General features: G+C 51.0%; 1 protein-coding gene across 1 annotated transcript; it reads right to left on the bottom strand.

Moving 5' to 3' along the window:
• Nucleotides 1-6,170: 6,170 nt before the first annotated feature.
• On the bottom strand, nucleotides 6,171-21,264 carry timm22 (translocase of inner mitochondrial membrane 22 homolog (yeast)). The gene is made up of 4 exons (XM_043718043.2): nucleotides 21,021-21,264; nucleotides 9,803-9,999; nucleotides 6,658-6,730; nucleotides 6,171-6,569 (listed from the first exon to the last, which is right to left on the bottom strand). The coding sequence occupies exons 1-4, from the start codon at nucleotides 21,247-21,249 to the stop codon at nucleotides 6,493-6,495; spliced, it is 576 nt and encodes a 191-aa protein (XP_043573978.1). The 5' UTR covers nucleotides 21,250-21,264; the 3' UTR covers nucleotides 6,171-6,492.
• Nucleotides 21,265-25,032: the final 3,768 nt, after the last annotated feature.

Here is a 25,032-nt window from a genome sequence, read left to right as displayed (position 1 = left end):
AAAATTTGTTCTTTAAGTGCTTCTGAAAGAATTGGGAATGCTGCCCCCAACAAATCATGATTAACAACTGACTCTTGACACATCTTTATGTATCAATAGTATGTATTACCTACCTTGGCATCAGAACACAGACCAATGGACACAGCATTTTACATGCTGTTCCCAAGCCTGAGGAAATTAATATCAACAGGGGAAAGATACTGGAGAAACAGAAGGGATTAAACTAACAAATCCATGGGTTTCAACAGCCACACCTACAAATTCTAAAAGCCCTGATCTTCCTAGATTTTATAATGGTCCCAAAGAAATGGATGTCAACAAACATCAATTAATGTCAATTGATTCAGGAAAGATAGGAAGAGAGAAAACAGGACCAAAGGCCAGTTAACCCAACATCAATCATTGGAAAAATCTGGCACCTGTTGTTAAGTTTTTTTATTCATTCATAGAACGTGTGCATCACTCAGCATTTATTGCCCATCCCTAATCATCCACAGAGCAGTTAGGACTCAACCACGTTGGGTCTGGAGTCAGGTATAGCCTAGACTAGATAGTTTCTTTCCCTAAATGGCACCAGTGAATCAAACATTATTTTTCCCCAAACAAATAGACAGTGGTTTCACAGTTATCATTAAACTCTTAGTTCCAGATTTTCATTCAAACTAAACTCCACCATCTGCCATGCAGGATTTGAACATGGGTCCACAGAACATTACCTGGTTCTGGATTAATAGACTTGGGATGACACTAGGCCATCACCTCCCTTTAACAATGCACTTAAAGGTTAATACAGATTTACAGAATGAAAATAACGTTTGACAAATGTATCAAGAGCTTGAGGATAAAACTAATAGGGCAGTCAAAGAAAGACCAGTTATTATAATATGCATGGATTTCAAATAAAAAATCATTTAATAAAGTACTACACAAAAAGTTAATACACAAGAGGGGAGGTGATGGCCCAGTGGTGTTATCACTGGGCTGTTAACCCAGAGACTCCGATAGCGTTCTGGCAACCTGGGTTTGAATCCCGCCAATGGCAGATGGTGGAATTTGAATTCAGTAAGTATCTGGAATTAAGAACCTAATGATGATCATAAATCCATTAGGTGAAAGTGAATGCTGGAGATTAGAGTCAAGGTTGTGGTGCTGGAAAAGCACAGCAGGTCAAGCAGCATCCAAGGAGCAGAAAAATTGACATTTTGGGCAAAAGCCATTCATCAGGAAGAATAAATCCATTGCTGCTTGTTGGGAAAAGCCCAGCTGGTTCACTATTGTCCATTAGGAAAGGAAACTACCATCCTTACCTGGTCTAACTGACGTGTGACTCCACACCCACAGCAATGTTGTTGACTCTCAACTGCCCTCTGGGCAATTAGAGATGGGCAATAAATGCTGCCTAGCCAGCAACGCCCTCATCCTGTGAATGAATAAAAGATAAAAAAGAGGCCTCAGGAAGTGAGGATAATAAAAGCAGCATAGATCAGAGATTGGATAATAACAAGATCAAGAAAGTAAGGAGGAACGGGGCATTTTAATATTGGCAGGCTATAAACATGTGAATTGCTGCAAGAACCAATACTGGGGCCTCAGTTATCTATATTAATGACTTCAGATGAAGCGACAGAATAATTTATTTATGTTGATGATACAATGCTGAGCTGGAATGTAAGCTGAGGACACAAAAAAAACTATTAAGATGTGCGGACAAATTAACTAAGTGAGCAAAATGATGGCAGATGTAGTGTATAGCGTTGGGAAGTGTAAAATCATTCATTTTGGTTGCAAGAATAGAAGAGGAATATTTTTGTTTCTAAATAGGAAACAGAACATTACAGCACACCTCAGCCCTTGATGTTGTGCCAAACTGTGGAATCAATCTGCAGCATAACGTCATGGCTCTGAAAATCAATCCCTCTACCAATAAAAGCTAACACACCGTATGCCTTCTTAACAACCCTATCAACCTGGGTGGTAACTTTCAGGGATCTATGTACATGGACACAGATATCTCTGCTCATCTACACTACCAAGAATCTTACCATTAGCCCAGTACTCTGCCTTCCTGTTGCTCCTTCCAATGTGAACCATCTCTCAATTTTCTACATTGAACTCCATTTGCCACTCTCAGCCCACCTCTGCAGCTTATCTATGTCTCTCTGTAACCTGCAACATCCTTCAGCACTATCCACAACTCCACCGACCTTAGTGTCATCCGCAAACTTACCAACCCATCCTTCTACGCTGTCATCTCAGTCATTTATGAAAATGACAAACAGCAGTGGCCCCAAAACAGATCCTTGTGGTACACCACCAGTAACTGAACTCCAGGATAAACATTTCCCATCAACCACTACCCTGTCTTCTTTCAGCTAGCCAATTTCTGATCCAAACCGCTAAATCACCCTCAGTCCCATTCCTCCATATTTTGTGCAATAACCTACCATAGGGAACCTTATTAAATGCCTTACTGAAATCCATATACACTGCATCAACCGCTTTACCCTCATCCACCTGTTTGATCACCATCTCAAAGAAGTCAATAAGGTTTGTGAGGCACGACCTACCCTTCACAAAACTGTGTTAATTATCCCTAATCAACTTATTCCTCTCTAGATGATTATAAATTCTTTCTCTTATAACCTTTTCCAACATTTTACCCACAACCAAAGTAAGGCTCACAGGTCTGTAATTTCCAGGGTTGTCTCTACTCCCCTTCTTGAACAAGGGAACAACATTTGCTATCCTCCAGTCTTCTGGCACTATCCCTTTAGACAATGACAACATAAAGATCAAAGCTGAAGGCTCTGCAATCTCCTCCCTGGCTTCCCAGAGAATCCTAGGATAGATCTCATCCTACCCAGGGGACTTATCTATTTTCACACTTTCCAGAATTGCTAACACCTCCTCCTTGTGAACCACAATCCTGTCTAGTCTAGTAGCCTGTATCTCAGTATTCTCCTCGACAACATTGGTATTCACACTGGAAACAGACAATGAAAAATATTCATTTCACGCTTCCCCTGTCTCCTTGGACTCCACGCACAACTTCCCACTACTATCCTTGACTGGCCCTAAGCTTTCTCTAATAGAACATAAAAATGTTAAAGTTCAGAGAAAATTGGATGTGATCTTACAAGAAAGTTAGCATTTAGTTACAGCAAGTAATTAAAAGAACAAATGGCATATTGACCTTTATTGCAAGGCAAGTGGAATACAAATATAAAGAGGTTTTGCTACAATTCTGAGAGAGCTTCAGCGAGATCACATCTGGAATAGTGCACACAGTTCAGATTTCTTATCTAAGGAAGTATATTTATATTGCAGACAGTACAGCTCATTAGACTGCTTCCTTGGAATTCAGCAGGGTAATTTCTGAAGGGGCTAAACAAGGTAGATTCAGAGGTTGCTTCCCCTGGCTGGGGTATCTAGAGCATGCGGTAACAGTCCCAGGACAAAGGACCAATCTCAGTCCCAACCCCTGGATTCAGCACCGCCCTGTTGACCTGCAATCTTCTTCCCGACCTCTCCGCCCCCACCCCCTCTCCGACCTATCACCCTCACCCTCGCCTCCTTTCACCTATCCTATTCCCAGCACCCCTCCCCCAAATTCCCTCCCCCCTACATTTTATCTCAGCCTGCTTGGCACACCAGCCTCATTCCTGAAGAAGGGCTTACGCCTGAAACGTCGATTCTCCTGCTCCTTGGATGCTGCCTGGCCTGCTGCGCTTTTCCAGCAACACATTTTTCAACTTTGGTCTCCAGTATCTGCAGTCCTCACTTTCTCCAAAGGACCAATCAGCAAGGTCAGAGGAGAATGTTCCTCTTGAGCAGCCTGTGAATATTTCAAATTCTCCACACCATCGGGTTGGGGTTGTTCCATTATTGAATAGCTTAAGAATTAAGCCAAACGTTTGGAATCAAGGGAAATAAGGAGCAGGCAAGAAAGTAGGAGTTGAAACCCAACATCACTGTGATCACCTTGAACGACAGCGGGTTGAAGAGGTTGCCTGCTCTAGCTGTTCTGCTTTCCTATGTTCTTGATTTTCCATTCTCATCCTGTCCCTGCATTTCTCAGTCTACACGTTTCCCTTCTTTGGTTCTTCCCTACCATCAACTATGCCAAGCCATGACAGAACAGCTTTGACAAGGAGTGTTTTCTCATTGCTGCTGTAGACATGGAGGAGTTAACCTGTATTATTGCTCTCCCCAGAGTAACACTTTCAAGGTTAGCAGCTGAGCTACTATTGGGGTAGCCAACTGCAGACAAAGTTGCATGATTGGCTGAGAATATGGGATGGTGGCTGACTGCCAGCTACCAAATCAGTCACTATACTGTGAAGACACTGACCAATAGCAAATGCTCTCTTCTGACAGAGATCAGAATCCGAGGATTTTCTACCTCACCCAACAAAATATTCTAAACTCCTTAAAGAAAAAGTTGTACTTTTCAAACCAAATATCTGCATTGCACAAACAACTCCAAATCCTGAAAAACTAATACATCGACTCGATTTTTTTTGGAATCAGGAATTCAATTGTACAATTAGGAATTAGTTTATTAAATAGCTTAGGTGTATTGACTCTAGTCATAAAAAGGTAAAGAACTATCGTACCTTTTATGGAGGGTTGTTCCCTTGGTTAGGTTGTTTTTCTTGAGATTCTTACACACTTGATGCAACTGCAATACGTAAAATTTATTAAGTACAAGCTTCGGAGGACCACTTAACCCCCTTTGCAATGCTTGCAGAGCCGTGTCAAGAGATCTCTCTCAACAAAGAGACTATTCTTCCTTTATACAAGATTTTACATCACAATCAGTAATGCCCACAAGACAACCCCCAGCCACTCATCACTCAAGACACAATGTCGTGATTTGATTACTTCCAGAAACAATGTGATTAGATTATTCCTTAATGGCAAGACCTGGTGTAATTTTTTTGGAAACTGCAGGGTGTGGTTAGATTCTTAACTTCAGTGTTCTTATTGATTCTGAACAGCAGGAGATGGCAATGTAATTTTTTTACATTCTACCTGCAAGAGAAAGAGAAACATACCACCTCCCCCACCAGGACAGCCAATTTATTGAACATCAGCAGAGCAAATTAACCCCTAAACATCTCATCTTGTGCCAAAGGGACAAGTGGTGGTAGTTTACCTTAAGGGTCACCATGCCTCAGGAGAGGGAAGAGGTTGAGAGGACAGATTCTACATGCTAATCTCAGCCAGGGCAGGTATTGAACCTGCACCTCTTCTACCTCAGGAGGCTAAGGAAATTCAGCATGTCCATAGGGACCCTCATTAACCCTTACAGATGCGCCATAGGAAACATTCTATCTGGGTGCATCACTGCTGGTACGGCAACTGCTCTGTTCAGGATTGTAAGAAACTACAGAAAGTTGTGAACATAGCCCACACCATGATGCAAGCCAACCTCCTATTTATAGAGTTCTTGCCTAATGATCTGTATGTCCTTGTATGTTAAAGTTTGCCTGTACTGCACACAAAACTTTTCATTGTATTTAGATATTTGACAACAATAAATCAAAAATGCATGAAATTTAACATAAAACACTGATTCAGCCTCAGCTGCAATTAGACAAACTGTCGAATTGGACAGCACAGTTTGAGGAGAGAAGGCTTTAGAAAAGGTGCAGAAAAGTTTCATGAGAGTGGTTCCAGGGATAAGGAATTTCAGTTACTTAAATAAATTGTTAAAGGTAGGACGGTTTTTCTTGGAGAAAAGATTGTTGTGCAATTTAACCGAAGTGTTCAAAGTCATGTGGAGTCTAGACAGAGTCGATAGAGGGAAACTGCTCTGACCGGTGACAAGAAAAAGAACTAGAGGGGCAAAGATTGAAGATCATTTGCATAAACAGAATTAGCAACATGAGAAGAAAGCTTTTCATGCAGCAAGTGGTTAGAATTCAGGATATGCTTAATGGGTGATGGAGATAAGATCAATTAAATTATTGAACAGGGAACTGGATTATCTGAAAAGAAACCATGTGCAGAACTACAAGTAGAGGACAAGGTAGGTAAATTGCTCCTTCAGAGAATCTGCACACACATGACAGGCCAAATGGCCTTTTGGGCTGTAACAATTTTGTGATTCTATACAGTTACACAGTAAGCGATCATTGCCCTGCTGAATAAACAGTGACTCCATATTTATAAAACAATAGATTTTATTCCATTCCATCATGTCAATATATCTTTTACATTATAGGACACAGCAACAACAGATCAAAACCTGACCTCTGTCCTAGAATGGAATCTCCATTCAGACCTTTCACTGTTTCAATACGTCCTGTGTTTGTCCCATGGCAACAATACGTGTTGTGAGACACTGGCTGCAGTCAGTGTGTGCTCATTCAGATCTCCAGCACATGTCCTTACTTCACATGAGTCAGTTCCAGCTCACTCGCTGTGTAGGGACTTTGACAGCCAATAGTCCCATTCGACTTGCAGCAAGACAGTTCAGAGTTTACTTCACCGTAAGTAGTAGTCAATGACTGCAGAAAAGGCAGCAAACCCACCACATCCAATGGCTCCTGCCTTTAGGCCAGCTGCAGTGGGGGAAGGGGAGCAGGTTAGAAACATTAACACAAAAGCTGCCATTTCAAACTTAGGCTTGAGAAAGATTCTGTCACTCACCTCGGAAACCAATTGCTCCTCCTGTTACACAGCCACTCAGCACACTGTTCTTCCAATCTGACTTCCCACGGTACTTTCAAAATATCAAAAGAGAGAAGATTTTAAATCCCAGCCTTCCCTGTTCACTGCTCTGTCCAATTCCAGAAATACAAATGAGTTACAATATATTGGATCCAGCTTGTTGAAACTGGACCTTAGCTGTCACAAATAAATCTAGAGTCACAATTGTTACAGCACTGGAGGCTATTCAGCCCATCAAGACCATGGTAGCTCGCCATAGAGCAAACCTTCCCACTAGATTCCCAGACTCCCACGATTTTGTGTCACTCGTGTCCATCCAATTTGCTTTTGAAATCATTGAGCCATCTGGTTCCACCTCCCTCATGGGCAGTGAGTTCTTAGTCATTAGAGATCATCACAAAACTCTCCATCTTTTGCCCAAAACCTTGAATGAGTGCCCTCCATACCTTGTATGTCTAATGGATGCAGCTCTTCTTTATCTACCATATCTAAATCTGTCATCATGTACACATCTATCACATTTTCCCTTAATCCCCTTTACCTCAGGGCAACTAACTCCAGCTTCTTCAACCAAATGCATCTAAAAACCCTATCCCTGGAACCATTCTAGTAAATCACCTCAACATACTCTCAAGAACTTTCACATACTTTAGCTGGACCCTAACAATAGTTTTGCCCAAGATTCTTTATGCATTGCTAACTACTTTCTAAATCTTCCTACCACCTTCGCACTCAGATCCCTTTATCCCCAACACACTTTGGAATGGTGAATTAAAATCTACACTGACCTTCTTTGTCCCTTCTGCTAAAACAGATTACCTCCCATATCCCCACATTAAATTTTATCTGCTACTTTGCCCATTCTGCAAGATTCCATCTATCCTGTTGCAGTCAATTGGCATCCCTCTCACTGACAGATATTCCAAGATCAGAATCATGGCAAATTTTTAAGCTGTTCTGTCAGCCAAAATCCAGATCATTAAAAATATTTTTAAAACGTTGTCCTCACATGGATTCTTCAGGATACATTACTTGACAGCATCCTTACCACTGCACCTGTTACTGATGCATGTTTTTGAAAACTCATAAGATGTGGGTGTCACTGGCTGATCCAGTAATTACTGCCTTTTTGGACAACAGCAGTCCATGTTTTGTAGGTAGATCTATAATGCTGTCGGGATGGAGTACAAGCATTCTGATCCAGCAATGCTGGAACAGCAACATATTTCCAAGTCAAATGGCGAGTGGGTTGGAAGGAAACTTGCAGCTTGTGGTATCCCCATGTATCTGTTGCCTTTGGCCTTCTCGATGGAAGTTGTTGCAAATTTGAAATGCCGAAGGGGTCTTGGTGAATTTTTGTAGTGGAACTTGCAGATGGTACACACTGTTGCTTTTCAGCATTGATGGTGGGGAAGAGTGGATGTGGTATCAATTGAGTGGGCTGCTTTGTCATGGAGGAGAAAGCGAGGACTCCAGATGCTGGAAACCTGAGTTGAAAAATGTGGTGCTGGAAAAAAACACAGCAGGCCAGGCAGCATCCAAGGAGCAGGAGAATCGACGTTTCTGGCATAAGCCCTTCTTCAGGAATCTTATGCTTATGCCCGAAACGTTGAAGGAATATATCACTATTCCTTCGCTGCTGCTGGAAATCCTGGAGCTTCCTTCCTAACTGGTCTTCCTGTAGCATTTGGACTGCAGCGATTCAAGATGACAACTCATTAGCACCTTGCTCAGGGCAGTTAGGGATGGGCAATAAACGCTGGCCAAGCCAGTGATATTCACACTCCAGTGACAAATACATTTTTGAAAAAAAACTGGCTACTATCCTCCAGTCTGAAAAATATTTATGATTTGTTGCTTTGTCCTTAAACTAATCTTTAATCTTTAATCCAACATAGGGCTGACCTCCTACATCACAAACAGCAATCTTGTTAACCTTTTATGTGGTACCTTGTCAAATGACTTCTTAAAATCTGTAGAGATAACATCCACCACATTCTCTTCATCAATCTTCTCTGTTCCTTCATTAAAAATGTGATTAAAGTAAGCACAATCTGTTTACGAAGCTGTGCTGGCTCTCAATTTACTCAATACCCCTCCATCTACATCGCCAATCTGACGGTGAACGTGGACACATTTCTGTCTCCAACACTAACCCCAGAAGTGAATTGCACAGCCTCACAACTCTCTGGCTAAGGAAGTTTTTCCTGCCTTCTATTCTAAATTTCTTATAATTAATTTTGTGCTTCTGCCACCATGATCTATACTTTAAATGACCAGAAACCACCTGTTCTATTTACCAAGATCTATGTCCATCGTTTTAAAACACTCCACTCATATTCCATGAAGTATCAGGAATTTTTTTCCAATTATCAACTTGTGGGACACGGATGTCACTGGCTGGACGGCACGGTGACTCAGTGGTTAGCACTGCTACCTCACAGCACTAAGCACACAGGTTTGATTCCATCCTCAGGCGATTGTGTGTGGACTTCGCACATTCTCCCCCAGTGTCCGCGTAGGTTTCCTCCAGGTGCTCTGGTTTTCTCCCACAGTCCAAAGATATGCAAGTTAGATGAACTAGTTGTGCTCCGTTGCCCATGATGTTCAGTGATGTGCAGGCACGGTGCATTAGTCAGAGAAAACGTAGAGTAGTAGGGTAAGAAAATGGGTCTGGGTGGTTTACTCTTCAAAGGGTCGATATGGACTTGTTGGGCCAAATGGCCTGTTTCCACACTGTAGGGATTCTATGGATTTATTGCCTGTTCCTAGTTGCCCTTGAGGTAATGGTGATGAGCTGCCTTCTTGAACCACTGCCGTCCAAATGCTGTAGGTTGACCCAAAATGCTGTGAGGGAGGGAATTCCAGAATCTTGACCCTGCAACAGTTAAGGAACATCAAATATTTCAAAGTCAGGATGGTGAGTTGCTTGGAGGGGAACTTGCAAGTGGTCGTGTTTCCATGCATCTTATTGAAAACTATCCACCAATTCTATCTTTCCAACATCATCCTTACAATCAATAATCAATTCTTTAATAATCCCTGAAGCTTGGAATATTTCAGAGGCAGTGGTCTAAATCCAAGTGTTTCTTGCTATGCCACTGCTGATGGAAGGCAAACTCACCGATTCAATGATGCATTCTGTACAAGAAAACATTGCCCCAACGATAGCAAAATTCTTTGCATATGACATTCCACGCTGCCCCATGTCTTTCAGAACTTCCCTGGCAGTTGGCGTCCGCAATGGATCCTTTGGATCGAAGCCAACATTAGTATCAATACCAGCCGTGAAGATTCCAAATGCACCACCGAGCACAAAGCCTAAGGAGGGAAAGGTAAGAGACAGTACAGACAGAGAGAATGCTAATAACAGTCAACCTTCAAGAGATCGACAGGAACAGAGCTCAGACACCTGATGCCAGTATTGGCTCTATTCTGATCATAATCCTGAAATGAGCACAGGAAACAATTCCGTAGATCCATCATACAAATTTGGATGAGTAGGCCATTCAGTCCATCGAGCCTGCTCCACTATTATCATAAATCATCACTGATTCGATTAGAACCTCAAAACCATACGCTCACTTACTCTTAATAGCCATTCACCTCCTTGCTTAACAAGAATCTATCCCCCTTCTGCCTTTAAAATATTCTAATCCCTCTTCTTCGCACTTCCCTCAGACTAGCCAGTGTTCTTCCTGTCACTTTCCATTAAAAAGTAAATACTCACCCTATGTTTCACTTCTGCTGCTCTCTTGGGGTTAACTCTGTTCAGAAGGATGAAATGTCGAGCACATGATTAGGTGATCTGTCATTTTCTTACCTATATCTACAAACATTCCAGCAAGGGATGGAATTACAGGTGATATCTCACCCATTCTCCTTGTCAAGGTCACAGAGGTTGAAATGTCACAGGTAACCAAGTATAGAGATCCAAATGAACACATAAACAAGGGTTAGGTCACTTGACCATTTGAGCCTGCTCCTCCGTTCAGCAAGATCATGGCTGGTCTGGTTTTAACCTTAACTCGACATTCCTGTATGCCCCTGATAGGTTTCTGATTACCCAGGATTACCTGCATCTGCCCTAAAAATATTTACAGATTACATTACAGTGTGGAAACAGGCCCTTCGGCCCAACAAGTCCACACCGACCCGCCGAAGCGCAACCCACCCATGCCCCTACATTTACCCCTTACCTAACAATACGGGCAATTTAGCATGGCCAATTCACGTGACCTGCACATCTTTGGACTGTGGGAGGAAAACGGAGCACCCGGAGGAAACCCACACAGACACGGGGAGAATGTGCAAACTCCACACAGTCAGTCGCCTGAGGCGGGAATTGAACCCGGGTCTCTGGCGCTGTGAGGCAGCAGTGCTAACCACTGTGCCGCCCACTAGATTCTGCTTCCATTATCTTTGGAGGAAGGGAATTCCAAAGACACCCAATCCTCAGAAAAAAACATCATCTCTGTCTTTATTAGACAAACCCTTAAGTTTAAAACATGACCTCTTGATATGAATTCTCCAACAAGAGGAAACATCATTTCCACATCATCAGGATCAATTAAATCACCTCTGACTCTTGTACTCTCCACTGGATACATGCCAAGCCTGTTCTCACCAGGGAATCTGTTCATTTCAGGTATTGAGTCGAGAGTGTGGTGCTGGAAAAGCACAGCAACTCAGGCAGCATCTGAGGAGGATAAGCTATTCATCAGGAATGAGACTCATGGGCGGGGGTGGCGCTGAGAGTTAAATGGGAGGGGATGGGACTGCGGGGAAGGTAGTCGGGAATGTGGTAGGTAAACGAAGGTGAAGGTGAAAGTAATAGGTCGGAGAGAAGGGTGGAACAGATGGGTGGGTAGAAAGGAAGATGGACAGGTAGGACCGGTCAAGGGGACGCTGCCGAGTTGGAGATCTGGTAATCCTTCTCTGAACTGCTTCCAAAGGATTAACATTCTTCCGTAAATATACTGACGAATACTGTATACAGTATTCCAGATGTGGTCTCATTAATGCCTTGTATAACCGAAGCATAACCTTCATACACTTACATTTAATTCCCCTCACAATCAAATATATCCATCTAACAGCTTTCCCGAATACTTGCTGTCCCTGCATACTTACCTTCTGTGATTCCTGCACCAGGACATCCAGATTCAACCTGACCCATCCTGTTCTTTAGAGACAATCGATTTTCTAACTAATTACTACACCCTGTGGTGACTTAGCGCACCCACTCTGCTGACTGTACTGCTCTCTTTACAGGCTTCACACTCATTCATTTGCAAAAATTGGAAAAAGGAACACTTTTGAAACAATCCAAACTCTCAGCCAGCAACACCCAGCACTGAATTTATATAATACACCACGCAGAAGCTGGAAGAGGATGTTTACCTCCTTTCTCTGACCTCCACAACTCCTACACCCCCTCTAAGTCCTCCAATTCTCACCTCTCTGTTCTCACACTGTATTTGGAAAGGCAAGGACTGATTAGGGATAGAAGACAGTGAGGACTGCAGATGCTGGACATCAGAGCTGAAAATGTGTTGCTGGAAAAGCGCAGCAGGTCAGGCAGCATCCAAGGAGCAGGAGAATCGACGTTTCGGGCATAAGCCCTTCTTCAGGAATGAGGAAAGTGTGCCCAGCAGGCTAAGATAAAAGGTAGGGAGGAGGGACTTGGGGGAGGGGCGTTGGAAATGCACTAGGTGGAAGGAGGTTAAGGTGAGGGTGATAGGCTGGAGTGGGGGTGGGGGCGGAGAGGTCAGGAAGAAGATTGCAGGTTAGGAAGGTGGTGCTGAATTCGAGGGTTGGGACTGAGACAAGGTGGCGGGAGGGGAAATGAGGAAACTGGAGAAATCTGAGTTCATCCCTTGTGGTTGGAGGGTTCCTAGGCGGAAGATGAGGCGCTCTTCCTCCAACCGTCATGTTGCTATGGTCTGGCGATGGAGGAGTCCAAGGACCTGCATGTCCTTGGTGGAGTGGGAGGGGGAGTTGAAGTGTTGAGCCACAGGGTGGTTGGGTTGGTTGGTCCGGGTGTCCCAGAGGTATTCTCTGAAACGTTCCGCAAGTAGGCGGCCTGTCTCCCCAATATAGAGGAGGCCACATCAGGTGCAGCGGATGCAATAAATGATGTGCGTGGAGGCGCAGGTGAATTTGTGGTGGATATGTAAAGATCCCTTGGGGCCTTGGAGGGAAGTAAAGAGGGAGGTGTGGGCTCAAGTTTTGCATTTCTTGCGGTTGCAGGGGAAGGTGCCGGGAGAGAAGGTTGGGTTGGTGGGGGGTGTGGACCTGACAAGGGAGTCACGGAGGGAGTGGTCTTTTCGGAACGCTGATAGGGGAGGGGAGGGAAATATATCCCTGGTGGTGGGGTCCGTTTGGAGGTGGCGGAAATGACAACGGATGATACGATGTATATGGAGGTTGGTGGGGTGGTAGGTGAGGACCAGTGGGGTTCTGTCCTGGTGGCGGTTGGAGGGGCGGGGCTCAAGGGCGGAGGAGCAGGAAGTGGAGGAGATGCGGTGGAGGGCATCGTCGACCACGTCGGGGGGGAAATTGCAGTCTTTGAAGAAGGAGGCCATCTGGGTTGTACGGTATTGGAACTGGTCCTCCTGGGAGCAGATGCGGCGGAGACGAAGGAATTGGGAGAATGGGATGGTGTTTTTACAGGAGGCAGGGTGGGAGGAGGTGTAGTCCAGGTAGCTGTGGGAGTCGGTCGGTTTGTAGTACATGTCCGTGTTGATTCGGTCGCCCGAGATAGAAATGGAAAGGTCTAGGAAGGGGAGGGAGGAGTCTGAGATGGTCCAAGTGAATTTGAGGTCGGGGTGGAAGGTGTTGGTAAAGTGGATGAACTGTTCAACCTCCTTGTGGGAGCACGAGGCGGCGCCGAGACAGTCATCGATGTCGCAGAGGAAAAGGTGGGGGGTGGGGCCAGTGTAGTTGCGGAAGATGGATTGTTCCACATATCCTACGAAGAGGCAGGCATAGCTGGGGCCCATGCGGGTGCCCATGGCTACTCCTTTGGTTTAGAGGAAGTGGGAGGATTGGAAAGAGAAGTTGTTCAGGGTGAGGACCAGTTCGGTCAGTCGTAGGAGGGTGTCGGTGGAAGGGTACTGGGTGGTATGGCGGAAAAGGAAGAAGCGGAGGGCTTTGAGTCCTTCGTGATGGGGGATGGAGGTGTACAGGGACTGGATGTCCATGGTGAAGATAAGACGTTGGGGATTGGGGAAGCGAAAATCATGGAGGAGGTGGAGGGCGTGGGTGGTGTCCCGAACGTAGGTGGGGAGTTCTTGGACTAAGGGGGACAGGACGGTGTCAAGGTATGCGGAGATGAGTTCGGTGGGGCAGGAGCAGGCGGAGACAATGGGTCGGCCGGGGCAGTCAGGTTTGTGGATTTTGGGCAGGAGGTAGAAGCGGGCAGTGCGGGGTTGTGGGACTATGAGGTTGGAGGCGGTGGATGGGAGATCCCCCGAGGAGATGAGGTTATGGATGGTCTGGGAGATGATAGTTTGGTGGTGGGGGGTGGGGTCATGGTCAAGGGGGCAGTAGGAGGAGGTACCTGCGAGCTGGCGTTTGGCCTCAGCGGTGTAAAGGTCGGTGCGCCAAACTACTACCGCGCCTCCCTGGTCTGCCGGTTTGTTAGTGAGGTTGGGGTTGGAACGGAGGGAGTGGAGGGCTGCACGTTCCGAGGGTGAGAGGTTGGAGTGGGTGAGAGGGGTGGAGAAGTTGAGGCGGTGAATGTCGCGGCAGCAGTTGGCTATGAAGAGATCGAGGGCAGGTGGATGGGGTGTGTTGGAGGCGGGAGAAGGGGTCGTCAGAGGGTGGGCGGGAGTCCTGGTTGAAGAAGTAGACGCGGAGGCGAAGGCGGCGGAAAAATTGTTCGACGTCTTGCCGCGTGTTGAACTGATCTTTCATCCTCAGAGAGGGGTAGTTCTGGAGGGATGGTGAAAACATGACAGGGCTGGGAGCTAGGACCTGGTGTGGGGCTGGAGCTGGGAGTGGGGACGGGGTTAGGCATGGAGGCGGGAATCGGGGCGGGGACGGAGATCGGCGTGGGGGCGGGGTTAGGCGCGGTGACGGAGATCGGCGTGGGGGCGGGGTTAGGCGCGGTGACGGAGATCGGCGTGGGGACGCAGACGCATGCAGCGTGGTCGTTGTGCAGGTTAGTGATGTCACTGGGGTCGGAGGTGGCTGTGGCAACGACAGAAATGGTGTTGTTCCCGATAGCTGTCGACCCCGCGAAGGCTGCGACTCTGTCGGCGATGGTCTTCCTGGCGATCATGGTGGTTATCTGGGCGGCGATCGCGGAGGCTGCAAGGTCTGTGGGGGTGGAAGTGACGTCATGGTTCGCGGCGGCGGTTGCTGCCGCGGGCGCTGCAGTGGCCATGTGGTTAATGGCGCCCGAGTGATTTCGGAAGCTGATGGAAGATTCTGGAACAGTTGAGGAACCCAGAGTGTGTGTTAAGGACATGAAAGTTTTTGGTACTTACTGTCTTTAATTTCCGATATGGCTAGGAAGAACTGTTTTAGTGTATGGATTCTTCTGTGGATGAACGTTTCAGAGAACACCTCTGGGACACCCGGACCAACCAACCCAACCACCCCGTAGCTCAACACTTCAACTCCCCCTCCCACTCCACCAAGGGCATGCAGGTCCTTGGACTCCTCCATCGCCAGACCTTAGCAACATGACGGCTGGAGGAAAAGTGCCTCATCTTCCGCCTAGGAACCCTCCAACCACAAGGGTTGAACTCAGATTTCTCCAGTTTCCTCATTTCCCCTCCCCCCCACCTTGTCTCAGTCCCAACCCTGAACTCAGCACCACCTTCTTAACCTCTCCGCCCCCACCCCCACTCCAGCCTAGCATCCTCACCTTAACCTCCTTCCACCTATCGCACTGATTCGGGATAGTCAACAAGGCTTTGTGCGTGGGAAATCATGTCTCACAAACTTGATTGAGTTTTTTGAAGAAGTAACAAAGGAGATTGATGAGAGCAGAGCAGTAGATGTGATCTATATGGACTTCAGTAAGGCGTTCGACAAGGTTCCCCAAGGGAGACTGATTAGCAAGATTAGATCTCATGGAATACAGGGAGAACTAGCCATTTAGATACAGAACTGTCTCAAAGGTAGAAGACAGAGGGTGGTGGTGGAGGGTTGTTTTTCAGACTGGAGGCCTGTGACCAGTGGAGTGCCACAAGGATCGGTGCTGGGCCCTCTACGTTTTGTCATTTATATAAATGATTTGGATGCGAGCATAAGAGGCACAGTTAATAAGTTTGCAGATGACACCAAAATTGGAGGTGTAGTGGACAGCGAAGAAGGTTACCTCAGATTACAACAGGATCTGGACCAGATGGGCCAATGGGCTGAGAAGTGGCAGATGGAGTTTAATTCAGATAAATGCGAGGTGCTGCATTTTGGGAAAGCAAATCTTAGCAGGACTTATACACCTAATGGTAAGGTCCTAGGGAGTGTTGCTGAACAAAGAGACCTTGGAGTGCAGGTTCATAGCTCCTTGAAAGTGGAGTCACAGGTAGATAGGATAGTGAAGAAGGCGCTTGGTATGCTTTCCTTTCTTGGTCAGAGTATTGAGTACAGGAGTTGGGAGGTCATGTTACGGCTGTACAGGACATTGGTTTGACCACTGTTGGAATATTGCGTGCAATTCTCCTTCCTATCGGAAAGATGTTGTGAAACTTGAAAGGGTTCAGAAAAAGTTTACAAGGATGTTGCCAGGGTTGAAGGATCTGAGCTATAGGGAGAGGCTGAACAGGCTGGGGCTGTTTTCCCTGGAGCGTCAGAAGCTGAGGGGTGACCTCAGAGGTTTACTCAATTATGAGGGGCATGGATAGGATAAATAGACAAAGTTTTTTCCATGGGGTCGGGGAGTCCAGAACTAGGGGGCATAGGTTTAGGGTGAGGGGGGAATTACATAAAAGAGACCTAAGGGGCAACTTGGAGGGATATGGGCTGGATGCTGGCAGATGGGACTAGAGTGGGTTGGGATATCTGGTCAGCATGGACAGGTTGGACCGAAGGGTCTGTTTCCATGCTGTACATCTCTATGACTCTATGACAGCAGCATCCTCAGTTGACACCTCCATTGACCCCCCTCACCTTCTATCATTCAAATCTAACTGTCTCCACCCATCAGCTTCCCTGCAACTTCCATTCCTCATGCCACAACCTCCACATTTGCAACCCACAAACTCCTCAGACTGCAGACTATCCCCTCCAACCCTCATTAAGACAAATGCACCACCATCCTCAAACTTCACTTACAGCCATCCCATCTAATATTTTGCAACTCCCCCCATATCTCCTACTAATCATGTAACCCTTCTCTCCAAACACCTTACTGACAACTCTCACAATCTCTAGCCACTGCATCCACAAGTCCTTCTTGAAACCCCTTACCCCAGACCCTCACTTTCTGTCCACCCCAGACCATCAGCTCCCCTTCCACTGATGCTCATCACCTCTCCAACAGATCCTCACTATCCCTTTCTCCCAGACCCTCACCCACCCCTCCCCCAGGCCCTCACCCACCCCTCCCCCAGGCCCTCACCTCTGCCTCCCCCAGGCCCTCACCTCTGCCTCCCCCAGACCCTCACCTCTGCCTCCCCCAGACCCTCACCTCTGCCTCCCCCAGACCCTCACCTCTGCCTCCCCCAGACCCTCACCTCTGCCTCCCCCAGACCCTCACCTCTGCCTCCCCCAGACCCTCACCTCTGCCTCCCCCAGACCCTCACCTCTGCCTCCCCCAGACCCTCACCTCTGCCTCCCCCAGACCCTCACCTCTGCCTCCCCCAGACCCTCACCTCTGCCTCCCCCAGACCCTCACCTCTGCCTCCCCCAGACCCTCACCTCTGCCTCCCCCAGACCCTCACCCACCCCTCCCCCAGGCCTTCACCCACCCCTCCCCAGACCCTCACCTCTGCCTCCCCCAGACCCTCACCTCTGCCTCCCCCAGACCCTCACCTCTGCCTCCCCCAGACCCTCACCCACCCCTCCCCCAGGCCCTCACCTCTGCCTCCCCCAGACCCTCACCCACCCCTCCCCCAGGCCCTCACCTCTGCCTCCCCCAGACCCTCACCCACCCCTCCCCCAGGCCCTCACCTCTGCCTCCCCCAGACCCTCCCCCACCCCTCCCCCAGACCCTCCCCCACCCCTCCCCCAGGCCCTCACCCACCCCTCCCCCAGGCCCTCCCCCACCCCTCCCCCAGGCCCTCCCCCACCCCTCCCCCAGGCCCTCCCCCACCCCTCCCCCAGACCCCCACCTCTGCCTCCCCCAGACCCTCACCTCTGCCTCCCCCAGACCCTCACCTCTGCCTCCCCCAGGCCCTCACCCACCCCTCCCCAGACCCTCCCCCACCCCTCCCCCAGGCCCTCCCCCACCCCTCCCCCAGGCCCTCACCTCTGCCTCCCCCAGACCCTCACCCACCTCTCCCCAGACCCACCCCACCCCTCCCCCACCCCTCCCCCAGGCCCTCACCCACCCCTCCCCCAGGCCCTCACCTCTGCCTCCCCAGACCCTCACCCACCCCTCCCCAGACCCACCCCACCCCTCCCCCAGACCCTCCCCCACCCCTCCCCCAGACCCTCACCCACCCCTCCCCCAGACCCTCACCTCTGCCTCCCCCAGACCCTCACCTCTGCCTCCCCCAGGCCCTCACCTCTGCCTCCCCCAGACCCTCACCCACCCCTCCCACAGACCCTCACCCACCCCTCCCCCAGGCCCTTACCTCTGCCTCCCCCAGACCCTCACCCACCCCTCCCCCAGACCCTCACCCACCCCTCCCCCAGGCCCCCACCTCTGCCTCCCCCAGACCCTCCCCCACCCCTCCCCCAGGCCCTCACCCACCCCTCCCCAGACCCTCACCCACCCCTCCGCCAGGCCCTCACCCACCCCTCCCCCAGACCCTCACCTCTGCCTCCCCCAGGCCCTCCCCCACCCCTCCCCCAGACCCCCACCTCTGCCTCCCCCAGACCCTCACCTCTGCCTCCCCCAGACCCTCCCCCACCCCTCCCCAGACCCTCCCCCACCCCTCCCCCAGGCCCTCACCTCTGCCTCCCCCAGACCCTCACCCACCCCTCCCCAGACCCACCCCACCCCTCCCCCAGACCCTCCCCCACCCCTCCCCCAGGCCCTCACCCACCCCTCCCCCAGGCCCTCACCTCTGCCTCCCCCAGACCCTCACCCACCCCTCCCCCAGACCCTCCCCCACCCCTCCCCCAGACCCTCCCCCACCCCTCCCCCAGACCCTCCCCCAGACCCTCCCCCAGACCCTCCCCCACCCCTCACCCAGACCCTCACCCACCCCTCACCCAGACCCTCACCCACCCCTCACCCAGACCCTCACCCAGACCCTCACCCAGACCCTCGCCCACCCCTCACCCAGACCCTCACCCACCCCTCCCCCAGACCCTCCCCCACCCCTCCCCCAGACCCTCACCCACCCCTCCCCCAGACCCTCACCCACCCCTCCCCCACCCCTCCCCCAGACCCTCCCCCAGACCCTCCCCCAGACCCTCCCCCACCCCTCCCCCAGACCCTCCCCCACCCCTCCCCCAGACCCTCCCCCACCCCTCCCCCAGACCCTCCCCCAGACCCTCCCCCACCCCTCCCCCAGACTCTCACCTCTGCCTCCCCCAGACCCTCACCCACCCCCTCCCCAGACCCACCCCACCCCTCCCCCAGACCCTCCCCCACCCCTCCCCCAGACCCTCACCCACCCCTCCCCCACCCCTCCCCCAGACCCTCCCCCACCCCTCCCCCAGACCCTCACCCACCCCTCCCCCACCCCTCCCCCAGACCCTCACCCACCCCTCACCCACCCCTCCCCCAGACCCTCACCCACCCCTCCCCCAGACCCTCACCCACCCCTCCCCCAGACCCTCACCCACTCCTCCCCCAGACCCTCACCCACCCCTCCCCCAGACCCTCACCCACCCCTCCCCCAGACCCTCCCCCACCCCTCCCCCAGACCCTCCCCCACCCCTCCCCCAGACCCTCCCCCACCCCTCCCCCAGACCCCCACCTCTGCCTCCCCCAGACCCTCACCTCTGCCTCCCCCAGACCCTCCCCCACCCCTCCCCAGACCCTCCCCCACCCCTCCCCCAGGCCCTCACCTCTGCCTCCCCCAGACCCTCACCCACCCCTCCCCAGACCCACCCCACCCCTCCCCCAGACCCTCCCCCACCCCTCCCCCAGGCCCTCACCTCTGCCTCCCCCAGACCCTCCCCCACCCCTCCCCCAGACCCTCCCCCACCCCTCCCCCAGACCCTCCCCCACCCCTCCCCCAGACCCTCCCCCACCCCTCCCCCAGACCCTACCCCACCCCTCCCCCAGACCCTACCCCACCCCTCCCCCAGACCCTACCCCACCCCTCCCCCAGACCCTACCCCACCCCCTCCCCCAGACCCTACCCCACCCCCTCCCCCAGACCCTCACCCACCCCTCCCCCAGACCCTCACCCACCCCTCCCCCAGACCCTCACCCACCCCTCCCCCAGACCCTCACCCACCCCTCCCCCAGACCCTCACCCACCCCTCACCCAGACCCTCACCCACCCCTCACCCAGACCCTCACCCACCCCTCCCCCACCCCTCCCCCACCCCTCCCCCAGACCCTCACCCACCCCTCCCCCAGACCCTCACCCACCCCTCACCCACCCCTCCCCCAGACCCTCCCCCACCCCTCCCCCAGACCCTCCCCCACCCCTCCCCCAGACCCTCCCCCACCCCTCCCCCAGACCCTCACCTCTGCCTCCCCCAGACCCTCACCCACCCCTCCCCAGACCCACCCCACCCCTCCCCCAGACCCTCCCCCACCCCTCCCCCAGACCCTCACCCACCCCTCCCCCACCCCTCCCCCAGACCCTCCCCCACCCCTCCCCCAGACCCTCACCCACCCCTCCCCCACCCCTCCCCCAGACCCTCCCCCAGACCCTCCCCCACCCCTCCCCCAGACCCTCCCCCAGACCCTCCCCCACCCCTCCCCCAGGCCCTCACCCACCCCTCCCCCAGGCCCTCACCTCTGCCTCCCCCAGACCCTCACCCACCCCTCCCCAGACCCACCCCACCCCTCCCCCAGACCCTCCCCCACCCCTCCCCCAGACCCTCACCCACCCCTCCCCCACCTCTCCCCCAGACCCTCCCCCACCCCTCCCCCAGACCCTCCCCCACCCCTCCCCCAGACCCTCCCCCAGACCCTCCCCCACTCCTCCCCCACCCCTCCCCCAGACCCTCCCCCACCCCTCCCCCAGACCCTCCCCCACCCCTCCCCCAGACCCTCCCCCAGACCCTCACCCACACCCTCCCCACCCCCTCACCTCCAACACAGGCCAGCGCAGCCTTGAAGCCGCAGCTCTCCATCGCCCGTTCCACCATTTTCTGTTCATCTGATTTAACCGATGAGGGGATTCCGCCGAGCACGGCAGAAGCCAAGGCCCGTGGCTGCCGTTGCTCCCCTACCAGATGCTGGAGGAGCTGTGAGTATACCAAGCCCGAGCCGGCCTCAGGCCGCGAAGGAGCAGCTGAACCAGCCCCAAAAGGCGCCATCGTACAGCAGGCCGCCGTCCCTGCGTCAGCCCGCGTCACTGCGTCAGCCTGCGTCACTGCGTCACAGGGGATCCCGCCCCATCCAGGGAGAGCCACGCCCCCGAGCCTGAGCCCCGCCCCCGGGAGGGAGGGCCACGCCCCCGAGACTGAGCCCCGCCCTCAGGAGGGAGGGCCACGCCCCCGAGACTGAGCCCCGCCCTCAGGAGAGAGGGCCCCGCCCCCGGTATTGAGCCCCGCCCCCGGGATTGAGCCCCGCCCTCAGGATGGAGGGCCCCGCCCCCGGTATTGAGCCCCGCCCCCGGGATTGAGCCCCGCCCTCAGGAGGGAGGGCCCCGCCCCCGGGATTGAGCCCCGCCCCCGGGATTGAGCCCCGCCCTCTTTGCTGTTCCTTGCTCCAATGAAGATTCCTTTCCTCCTCATTTATCTCAGCCCATTATTTCTGTTTAATTTTATGAATGGGCGATATATTTCATGATGCTATTTGCTGTCAGGGCTGGTGTGTCAGGGAGCCGCTGCAGATGGGGTTTCTCAGGGATGGGGTTTCCCAGGGATGGGGTTTCCCAGGGATGGGGTTTCCCAGGGATGGGGTTTCTCAGGGATGGGGTTTCCCAGGGATGGGGTTTCCCAGGGATGGGGTTTCCCAGGGATGGGGTTTCTCAGGGATGGGGTTTCTCAGGGATGGGGTTTCTCAGGGATGGGGTTTCCCAGGGATGGGGTTTCCCAGGGATGGGGTTTCTCAGGGATGGGGTTTCTCAGGGATGGGGTTTCTCAGGGATGGGGTTTCCCAGGGATGGGGTTTCTCAGGGATGGGGTTTCCCAGGGATGGGGTTTCTCAGGGATGGGGTTTCCCAGGGATGGGGTTTCTCAGGGATGGGGTTTCTCAGGGATGGGGTTTCCCAGGGATGGGGTTTCCCAGGGATGGGGTTTCCCAGCCCCGAGAGGCGATGCCCTGGTCATACTATTCCTGATGAGTTAATCCAGAAACTCGGCTAATGCTCTGGGAGAGAGGTGGGTGCTCCAGGTGCTGGAGATTAGAGTCTAGATTAGAGTGGTGCTGGAAAAGCACAGCAGGTCAGGCAGTATCCGAGGAGCAGGAAACTCAATAGAAGGCTTTTGCCCAAAATGTCGATTCTCCTGCTCCTCGGATGCTGCCTGACCTGCTTTGCTTTTCCAGCAACACACTAATCTTAATTCTAATGCTCTGAGGAGCTGAGTTCAAATCCTGCCTTGGCAGATGGTGTAATTTTAATTAAATAATAATCTATAACGATGACCATGTGTCAATGAAGAAATAAAAACAAAGAAAAATCTAATTCGAGTCGAGAAAAATGTGGAATTTCTTACCTAATTGTATTAATCAGTTATCTGGAGATGGGTAGTAACTGACCAAAACACAAGAGACAGAAGGGCTTTGATGGAAAAAAAATTTGAAATGTAATATACCTGAAGATTTGAGGATGAAGCAAAGATTTACTTTACAATCCTGAAAAGGTGAAATATTGAACAATAAATAAGGGAGTGAAGTTTGGGCTTGAGTGATTAGAGTGATTGAGTGATTAGAACAAGGTTATTGCAAACAGAGATAGGGTAACATTCTCTGGAATTGGCACTACTGCAATACCAGACTTCATGAAGTTCCAGGGAACATGCTGACTACATATTCTGCAGGTGTGTGTGATATAACTATGGCCAATACTTAAGCCACCACAGGAACCTCGAAGAATCTTTGACTGGATCAAGTGAATTAGAAACAAAATCAGAAATAAAAAGGGTGCAGTTCTGAAGAAGGATCGCTGGATCTGAAACATTGACTCTGCTGTTTCTTCACAGGAGCAGCCAGACCTTTAGCATTTTTTTGTTAGTGTATTAGACATGTGGAATTGATGCCATGGTCAGTTTAGTGCTAATCATCAGCGCAGGAGAAGGCCAGGTTCCATGTCGATGTGATGAAGGCCAGGTTCCATGTCGATGTGATGAAGGCCAGGTTCCATGTCGATGTGATGAAGGCCAGGTTCCATGTCGATGTGATGATAAGGGCAGAATCCAGCATGCTGAAGTTGCTGTACCTGACTAACAGCAGCCATTCTCCATGTGGAAACTCGATCCACCTTGTGTCAAAGGAGCACAGGAGAGCAGAAGTCCTCACAGACTGTGAGGTGGAGGGCACTCACTGAGGTGGGCATCCTGACTCTAACAATTACTTAGACCTAAGAGGCTGACCCTGAAGGAAGACTGACCCTGACTTAGTTCCAGTCACTAGTTCCCTACAATCTTTTGCAGCTTCAGAGGAGAGGTGTACAAGCTGAGCACTGACATCTCCTGCTCACCAGTGACAGACTCACTCAATATTTCTATATGCTTCCAAGAGAAAGTGAGGACTGCAGATGCTGGAGATTAGAGTCGAGAATGTTTTGCTGGAAAAGCACAGTAGGGCAGGCAACATCTGAAGAGCAGGAAAATGGACGTTTCAGGCAAAAACCCTTCATCAGGAAAGATGATGCTCGCAGGACCCCAGATCTCAACTATATGCTTCCAGGATCCTAGCTCAAATCACAATGAAGAAAAGCAGAGTGTGCTGGAAAAACAATGCAGTCTGGCAGCATCTGCTGAAAGAGAGACAGAATTAACGTTTGAGTCCTTACATCAGAACTGAATATAGCTGGAGAAGGGTGGAAATTTATGCCGATGTCAGGGTGGAATGGGGGAAGACAAGAGAACATGTCAAGTCCAATGGTCTTTTGGCAGAACTGATAGTAGCTAGGAAAAAGTGGTACATACGCTGAAGGCAGGGAATGGGGGTAGAGGTGCAGGGAAGGAATCATAGATATGATGTGGCGGTGCCAGTGTTAGACTGGGTGGAGAAAGTTAAAAATCACAACACCAGGTTCTAGTCTAACAGATTTATTTGAAGGTACAAGCCTTCGGAATGCTGCTCCTTTGTCAGGCAGCTAGTGGGGCAGGATCATAGGACACAGAATTTATAGAAAAAGATCAAAGTGTCATACAACTGATGTGATGTATTGAACCAACCTAGATAGCTGTTCAGTCTTTAATCACTTAGAAGGGGAATGCAGGTTTCGATTAACACAGTCCTGAGATAACTTAAGGTTTAAAAAAGTGACGTCTAAGCAATACACTAAATGTGTGAGGTTAGAGTCTGTCTGTATCCCAACCTTGGGTCAGACTGGTTTTATTTCCAAAGTAGGAATTTATAAAATGTCACATGGACGGACTGCCTGTAGATTGTGTTCTATTTGAACAAAATAGATTGTTTCTGCAAATGCAAATTTACCCCATAGACCCATGTGTGTATGTGTGTGTGAGAAAAAGACACTTTGATCTTTTCCCATAAATGTTGTGTCCTATGGTCCTGCCCCAATAGCTACCTGACGAAGGAGTCATAGATAGGCAGAGAACATCCCAGATGGCCTACTTCTTCAAAGACCACAATTTCCCCTCTCACGTGATCCACAATGCCCTCCAGCAATGCTCCTCCACTTCCCACACCTCTGCCCTTGAACTTCACTCCTGCAATCACTAAGATCTGGGCCTGCCCCCACTTCAAACGCGTTGGATGACCCTTTTGGATTGGCCTAGATGGATGTCAATCACAAATCCCTACCCACAAAGGCTTGGCCGCATGGCCTTTCGGTAAATGTAGTTCTCACGCCCGAAGAGTCTACGAGAATGGGAGGTGTGCAGGTGCCGGAAATCAGAGTCAAAAGGCAGGCTGTTTAACCGACTGTGCTTACCCAGCACCACACTTATTGACAAGGGCTTTTG

This window comes from Chiloscyllium plagiosum, unplaced genomic scaffold (assembly GCF_037043375.1).
Source record: "Chiloscyllium plagiosum isolate Xiang-an unplaced genomic scaffold, Cpla_swu_hap1 HiC_scaffold_31, whole genome shotgun sequence".
NCBI lineage: Eukaryota > Metazoa > Chordata > Chondrichthyes > Orectolobiformes > Hemiscylliidae > Chiloscyllium > Chiloscyllium plagiosum.
This window is presented reverse-complemented; position numbering and strand designations above follow the sequence as displayed.

What these genes read in the sequence shown, in the direction of transcription:
- timm22 (XM_043718043.2), bottom strand. Translation starts at nt 21,249, where the DNA reads ATGGCGCCTTTTGGGGCTGGTTCAGCTGCTCCTTCGCGGCCTGAGGCC. An exon ending in TGCGCTGGCCTGTGTTGGAG is followed by an intron (nt 10,000 to 21,020) that starts GTGAGGGGGTGG and finishes TTCCCTCCTTAG; the next exon opens with GCTTTGTGCTCGGTGGTGCA. An exon ending in AGGAGCAATTGGTTTCCGAG is followed by an intron (nt 6,570 to 6,657) that starts GTGAGTGACAGA and finishes CCCCCACTGCAG; the next exon opens with CTGGCCTAAAGGCAGGAGCC.